General features: G+C 47.6%; 1 protein-coding gene across 1 annotated transcript; it reads left to right on the top strand.

The window, feature by feature from the left end:
• Window positions 1-229: 229 nt before the first annotated feature.
• EMP1 (epithelial membrane protein 1) lies at window positions 230-1,369 on the top strand (the record flags this gene model as incomplete). The annotated part of the gene is made up of 3 exons (XM_010020654.1): window positions 230-332; window positions 438-578; window positions 1,206-1,369. Coding segments are annotated over 3 exons (408 nt in total), but the record flags the coding sequence as incomplete, so codon positions are not given.
• Window positions 1,370-8,129: the final 6,760 nt, after the last annotated feature.

Here is an 8,129-nt window from a genome sequence, read left to right as displayed (position 1 = left end):
GCTGACCTGAGCGGATGCTCGTCCTCCGGTCGTGGGAACAGACTTCCGGGCGTTCTGCCTGGACCAAGTGCCTCCTGGTTTGGAAGTACGTGTCATGTCCCACCCGCTCAGCTCTTGTCTTCATGGCACATGGGCTGCTCTTGCTCCGGTTATGGTTTGGTCTGACAACTGGCCAGAAGGGCAAGGAAGCTTCCCTCCCCCTTGATGCAACTCTTTCACACCGTTTCAGGTTTGGATGGTGGGTACTTACAACTCTGAAACACTCTCATCTGGACTCTGGCTACTGTGCAACAGGACCTGCGATCAGCTGCCAGTCAGCAGTGAGGATGAGGGTAAGCTACATCTCCGATAGGGTGCTGAATTGCAGGACCTTGGTGTGCAATGCCAAGGCTGAGTCCTGACCCTCTCAAATCTATTCCTTGTGTGTTTGTTCACAGCTTCCCTCAAAACCGTGCAAGCCTTTATGATCCTCTCGATCATCTTCTCTGTCATCGCCCTTGTGATGTTCATTGCTCAGCTGTTCACCCTGGAGAAAGGCAAACGTTTCTACATCACTGGAGCCATCATGCTGGTTTGCTGTAAGTATGCACACCTTGCGATGGCTTCACATTGCAATGGCATCCCACAGCCTCTGCAAGTGCAAGTAGCTGCATGTGTCTGCCACACATGGCCATCAGGGAAGGTGGTCAGCTAGCTGAATGTTTACAGTGGCCCATTTTTTGTGATAAAACAAAGCACTGAGGAATTGTAAAGTGTTGGGTTTGGGTTATTTTATTTTTGAGTTATGGAAGATAATGAAAATATGTCCCAATTTTCATTAGTAAAGCCCAGTGGGTTTTGCAAAATACCTTTGAAAGACAACAAAAAGGGTTCAAGTATTTTTTACAGGGCAGAGAACTAAAGAGTTAGGAAACGACTACTCATGGGATTCAACACATAGGACCAAACTGTCTGCAGATCTTTTTACTGATTTCCTCCTAATAAAGATATATTTCCTATGGTACTTACTAAACAAGCCCCAAGTGTCTTATGTCATCACATCTGCAAGAGAAATCCTCCATAAATAAGCTTAATGGGCAGCAGCCCCTCTCTCCTATGGCACAAGACATGCATTACAGTCTCAGGGGACAACAGTACTTCAGAAGTCCTAGAGGAATGCTGGTTTCTATGCGTTTTCCAACTCTCTTCGTCCTTCTTTCCCACAGGGCTGTGCATTCTGATTGCAGTCTCCATTTACACAGCTCGGTTCGCAGGCCAGATATCTCCATCCACAAATTCTCACCATGGCTACTGCTTCATATTGGCCTGGATCTGCTTTTGCTTCAGTTTCGTCATCGGCATCCTCTACCTTGTTCTTAGGAAAAAATAAGCCTGATGAGAGTCCAGGGGAGAGGGTTGGCTACTGGGAATGGGGAAGAATTGCTCTGCTGAGAGAACTGTTGGGCCAATAGACAGAAACAGCCACTATCATCACCACTGCCACCACCACAGAAAAATCACTAACAAAGCTAGAATCCTCAGAAACTCCTTCACCAAAGAGAGGGAGAAACAGCTCCAACTGGTATGGCGCTCCTGGGGCTGTTGCACCAGAAACCTGCAAGTGACCCAGACAGCTCTTCTTTTCTGCAAAGTCATGTCATACCTTCACAAAGCTTCAAGGTCAGCAGTGATGATTGAAGGGCACCACAAAAACAAGGGCTAAATCTTTTTCCCTTCCTAGAGCCCTTCTCACTTACCTTTTGGTGTGCCTTGTGAGGGCAGTGAGGCTTATGACCCCTTCTTTTGTCCATTGAAATAAATGGGATGGGCCTTTTGTTACATTTATATATAGAGATATATATATATGCACATATGTGAAAGTTAAAGACATTCAATTGAGAAGCAACTGAATAGAAATCAAGTTAAATTCATGTTAAAGTATTTGCAGAAATAAGACAGCAATATTTTTTGCTGTTCTGTTTAGTGCTTGACATTCCCATGGTTGAATCAGGTACAAGTAGGAAGGGCAAATATACAGGCATGGATGATGGAGAAAGAGGGAGAGAGAGAGAGTAAGAGTGGGGGGTGAAGATACATAGGGGTTCCTAATTACAGAGGTTGCAGCTGCTCAATGATGCATATGCAGGGAGGGCATCACCTGGGTGTGTGTCTACACTAAAATTTTCTGGTCAGCTCCAGAACATGGTAACAAGAACTGCAACATCACAGATCTTTACTGAGACAAGCCTTATCCATAGGCAGGGGTGTTTTTTTCCCCACATCATCACCCAATACACGATATTAATTGTGTGCCCCACCTTGTGACACAGCTCATCTCGAAGGCAGATACTGGTTAGCAGAGGAAATATGTTCCCTCTAATGAGAGGGCCTGTGAGTTCTGTTCCATACTGTACAACCTTAGGCCACTTACTTAACCCGGTGCTTTTCCATCTGCCAAATTCTTCCATAAAACTATACCTACCTTCCAGAGTTGCTGAGAGATTTTAACTCCACTCTGTATTACAAGGTCCCCATGTGAAAGGCTGGCATGGGAAAGTAAGGCATTGGTACTGCTGCAACCCGCAGATTTATGTCAGTTTGAAGAATCTCAGTCAGAAGTGGCATTTGTAAGAGACGAGGTCAAAACTTCCTGTGACTCCATCCACAACTAAAAGGCAGAAAGTATGAAAAAACATGCAGGTGCAGACTGTGCATGGATGCAGTTTACCTCTCTCTCTCTTTTTCTCCCTGTTACATTTTCTTCTTATGTAGACTTCATCATTTGGTGGATATATTCTAGTACTGTATGTTGCTGTTTCATTAACAAAGGTTATTTCATATATAGTCATTGTAAATATTTTGAAATGCATATTTTTAACTTTGAGGGTATAAAAATAAAACCTGATTCCATTTATTATAAAGAGTTTTGCTCTGGGTTTTTTTCATTAGTGTTTCAGGTATTTGTTAATAGAAGTGTTTGCAGTTCTCACTGAATCAAAGCTCAGCCCTTTTAGATGATGCAGAACTCCCAAGTTCTTTTGCTTGTCAGCATGTGAGATTTCCTGTTCTGAAGGGGAGGAGGTAGTAGAACAACTCTCAGAGCTCCCGTTTCCGGTTCTTTGCAAGCTCAAGCAGATAGTGTGAGCAGTGACAACACTCAGTCCCAGAGCCAGGCTTTGCTTCACTCCCAGGAGAGCTGCAAATGTACCTTCTCACTCTGGCAGGATCTCATTTCTGTGGAAGTTGGTGCCTAAGATGCTGCAGAATGCATTAGGACTTAGACCACCCCTCAGCACAACTGAGTCCCAAAGCAATATCACTGACTTGTTTGCCTGGACCACATGAGTTGGTGTGCGTTCAGACAGACAACACTAAGGCAAACAACTGACTAAATCAGGGCATTTAACTACAGCAAGTCAGCTGCAGGAAGTGCTAAAAATGAGGGACAACGAAGGGGCAAAAGCAAGAGACACTTTTGCTCTGACCAGAGAGCCAGGCTGGGAAGAAGCAGTCCACTAACTGTGCACATTAGCAGGTTTGGAATTATCTGTACAGGTTCACAGGAGTGTTGCAAAAGCCACTGCAGACAGCTCAGGTGAGAGCCCTGCTCTGTGAATGGCAGAAGCCAAAACCAGCCAAGCAAAGTATCTGACTCCTGGGCTGATCAAGGGGTGATGACAGCACTGCAAACGCAAAGGCAGCAGCACCTGCTGCATTTATAGAATGCAGCTGCCTGCCATCACACCCACAGCAGGAGAACGGCTTGATTCCCTTGCAGCAAAGAGGACAGAGAAAAAACAGATCACCAACAACCACTTCCCCTTCCCGTTGTGCAAGGGATGGCGAGATCATGGGAGGCATAAATGACGATGCCAGGAGGGGTGTAAAAGATTAAAAGTATAAGTAAAAGTGCTGGGTCATTTCCAGCACTGGAGTAACTCTCCACTGCTGGTATCCAGGGTGCAATTAACCCAAGAACCCTTTAACAGAGGAAAGTAAGATGAAATCAGCATGAAATATTATCCCACTTAAAACACATTCAGCCCAGGCGGCAGCACAGAACTGTATGCCATGGTTATACTAGTTGTCTTTAGAAGGCTGCCTAATCTCATGGTTGTTTACATGTGCAGCTCTGCCTGCTCAGAGAATAAGAGCAGTCAGGGTACCAGTTGATTGCTGGAGGAACTGGGGAAGAATTTTAATCCCAGACTCTCTGTTTCTGCATTGCACTGTTGGCGAGGTGCATCACTGCAGGCAGCTCAGCTCTCCTGACATTGTCAGAGCCATGGTACTGGATTAGATACACAGTGATGTGATGCGTGATGACAAATCTCATGTTGCACAATTCACCCAAAGTATGTGGGTATCTGGTATAAATATACACCTTGTCATCTGTTACAGTGCTTAAGAAACTTGATTGCCTTTCTGCTCAGCCTAGCATGGAAGGCTGTAGCTGTCAGTCTTCTTCCATTCCACCCCCTCTCAGGCTTCTTAGGTGGACCAGATTAGCCAGGTCAATCAGTAAGAAGAGGGGTCTCCTCAAGCCAGCATATGACTTTAGGCAAGTACAGGAGGCATGCCCCTCATCAGAGCTTTATGAAAAGCCAAGATGTTTCATCTGATCTGTTAGGCTAATCTCAGTGTCAGGATTTGGGCAATAGAGACAGGTCTATCTGCAGTAAGGTCTAGGGGAAGAGGCAGTGCTGTGGAGCTCTGCCCTGTGAGTATGATCACTCTTGTACAGCTGACCTGGAGCTCATAATGAGGTCAGAGGTGCTAAAGGAAGGAGCACTGGGCGTGCTCCCGTCTCTTTCCACCTTCCAAATAAATCTGCAGGTGGACAGCAGCCTGGCTTTTGGTATTCACAGATGGATGTGACTAGTTTTTCCTGAATTTTGTAGGTCACTTCCTCAGGCTTTGGGAGGGTAGGGGGATGTGTGGCTCTGTGAGACAGGGAAACATCAACTGGCTGAGGCACTGTCTTGTTACCAGAGCCCAGAAACTGCATACGCACATACCAGAGCAGCTTAGCTAAGCAAGGAAAAGGTGGTGCTGTAGGCATGGCCTGTGAGAGGGGAGTCAAGCATGCAGTGATGGGAGTAAGGCTGGGAAAGAGGCTTCCAAATGCTCCTCACACTGCAGCCATGGCAGATCTCCTGCCATGCTTCTGGGCAACGCAGGGCTCCCTGGAAGCTGCTGACAGCCTATGAGTCCTACTGATGTCCCTAAAAGCTGAGGCTGCTCAGCGTTCTGGGAACACATTGAGCTGTTCCCAGAATTGGACCCAAACTTTTCACCATCTTTGTTTACAGACTCAAGGAGGTAAAAGAAGATAGATAGCCTCGACACAGCTTGAATGTGTTTTTTAGGGAGTTCTGTTTCTACCTGGCATTCTGAAGCAGGAGATGCTTGATGTGCATCACATAGAAGATGAGCAACCACACAGCACAGTAAGCAGCTTTGTGGCAAAGAAACCAGAACCCCTGCACTTTGCAGCCCAGCTCTGGAAAGGGATGTAGACTCTGCAAGAAAGCCAGAGTGTGGGGAAGGGGAGGCAGAGGTGTGGCACAAGAGTGAAGTACTCGGGACCATCCTGGAAGCAAGGACCATGGGCACTACCTAACCAGGACAGCAGACTGGCAGTGATCAGATGGATGCAGGTAGAGGGCAGCAGAAAGAAATGGGGGATCAGATTTGTGGACAGGAGGAGGAATGGGATGGACAAGAAGAATAACACTGCAGAAGACCACTGGTGGGTTGGGGGAGGCGAGTAATTTAGTGGGGAGGTGTATGGAGTTTGGGACACCTGAGACCCACTGCAGTCGTCAACCAAGCAGACGGACCTTGACCAGACATCAGGCTTGCTTTGCCAAGGCGGTACCAGAGGCTCGTGCACAATCCTGCCAGAAACTGGTGTAAACCACCCAGTGCCGAAGACCCACGTGTGTCACCCCCAGCCCTTTGGTGGCTGAAGACCCCGCTCCCCTGCACTGTCACTAGAGGTCAGTGCAAGCCCAGCGAACGCCTCTGTTGAACGTTCCTGAACGATCTGTGATTTAAGGCGTGGGCACCCCCAGCCAGGAGCAGTGCTGCTTTAGCATAGCATAAATCAGAAACAGGAACGTGCCCCAGCCTCGCACGGCAGCCCTCAGGTGGGCTCCCTGCTGGCCTTCATGTGGAAGAAGAAAAAGGAATGTTACAGGCATCTTGTCCCACATAAGAGGTAAGGGCTGTGTTTATCGCTAACAAGAAACCTACAAGGCAAATGGAAGTGGAAGAAGAAACGCTACAGGGGAATGGGCAGCAACTTTCTAACTATCAGGCTAAAAGAGAAGACTGTGGCTTGTTTCCCTTCGGCCACTGAAAGCTGCTTTGGACTCAAGGAGATATATGGGTTTGTCCCTCACTCCCACAGATAGTGACATCACCTCTTCTGTGTACTGTCAGGGAAACTGAGGCAGAGAAATGGCATTAAGCTGGGGCAAGAAGCCCGGAAGCAGAGAATGGAGGAGATGCTGGGGTGGTCTGAAGATGGAAAAACTGCAGTCCTTTAGGACCTCCACAGTTCCTGCTTCAGGGGGGACCCTTTCCCGCTAATTCCCCTTCACTTCCAGTAGATCTTAACAAAACAGGGTCTTCCTTAGGTCCCCAAAGAGCAATCCCTAGGTGCCTAAAAGCTGATTGCAGCAGGCCAGCAGCTAAATCTGTATTAAGTTAACCAGCTTTCAGGGGTGTGGTTTTAATGCTGATGAGTTGCCAGTGAAATCTGTAGAAGCTGCAGAGGCTCAGCAAGGTTTGTCAGGTTAAGGATCTCATTTCAAACACCCAAGCCAGACCGTCTGAACACGGGCACCCAGCAGAGACCTTGAAACCCCACAGCAGGGAGAAAAAAGGATCAGAGAAGTCATGGACATTTTTTGCCGTGTGCCTACCAGAAGATTTGCAATGACCTTGCTGTAATAAAGGCAAAGTTTGTATTTGCAGTGCAGTAAATCTAGTGGTCCCTGACGTATGATTGCATGCCCATAGAAAGGCACAGCTGCCTTCTTGCTGGGGGAAAGGTAATCAGGTAATCACGAGGTGGAAGTGTGTTAGAACAGAAGATAAATGAAGCTGAGCATAGGAGGCAAGTTTTCCCACTCAAATTCAGGGGATTCTGTAAATTATAAAGAATTTGTTCAATCCAGTCATCAAAGCTCTGACAGAGGTGAGAGAGGTCCAGGGAAAGGCCGTGGCTTTGGGGGGTTCTGGAAGTTTCTGTTGTGCTTTGGACCAGTGCCTCCTTTTCCCCCCTCAGCCAAGCCTCTCAGCTGTGGGAGAGGACACCTCCCTTTCCCTCAAGCCATTTGCTCCCTTGGCACAGAGGGTGTCACCTCCCTGACACTGCTGCTGCAGGAGTGTTAAATCAGAGGGGACTTGCAGGGCTCTTTCTGTGATACGCTGCTCTTGGAACAAGGGAAAGGGGAAGGTTGTGGGCATAACAAGCAGTTCAGAGGAGATCTGAGGGGCAGCACTGATCCAGCTACCCCATAGCCTTCAACTGTGCCTCCCCCAGCAGCAGAGAGCTCTGAGGGCAAGGAGGGGACAGGGAATCAGCTGTTTGGGCCATGCTTGCTTTGTGCAGCACCGGTATAAGCAAGCAGTCAACTCACTGCTCACCACCTCCCCGGCTGCTGTCCTGGGCAGCCTCCTGCTCCACCCGTGCCTACCACTGGTGAGTAGCAATGAGTGGTGGAAGGAGACGGGCCCCCAAGGAAAACAGTTTCATGTTACTTTCACAATGTAAGTAGCAACCAAGAGCAATAAGGTCAGGATTCACAAACCCTCAAGCAGATATCATGAAGAATCAAGCACAGTCACATCCAGATCCAATGTGATTCGGAGCAGAACCAGTGCACCACAAGGAGCAAGTTTGGGCTGACCTGTAGTGCCAACGGAGCTGTTACTGCATGCTGGCCCTTATGAACATTCACTTTCAGATGACTATAGCTTTGACACATACCTAAGCACCCATGGTGAACTTCTCCCATGCTGAGTCTCTCTATCCCATTTTATTTTTCCACTCACAGGTGAAAAACACTCTGCTTCTAAGGCAAAGCTTAATGAAAAACAGATGCTTTCTACCATGACTGTTTCCTTTCATCTTTCCC

This window comes from Nestor notabilis, unplaced genomic scaffold (assembly GCF_000696875.1).
Source record: "Nestor notabilis isolate BGI_N333 unplaced genomic scaffold, ASM69687v1 scaffold26848, whole genome shotgun sequence".
Classification (NCBI taxonomy): domain Eukaryota; kingdom Metazoa; phylum Chordata; class Aves; order Psittaciformes; family Psittacidae; genus Nestor; species Nestor notabilis.
Note: the sequence above shows the minus strand (reverse complement) of the source record. Positions and strands in the feature narration are given on the sequence as shown.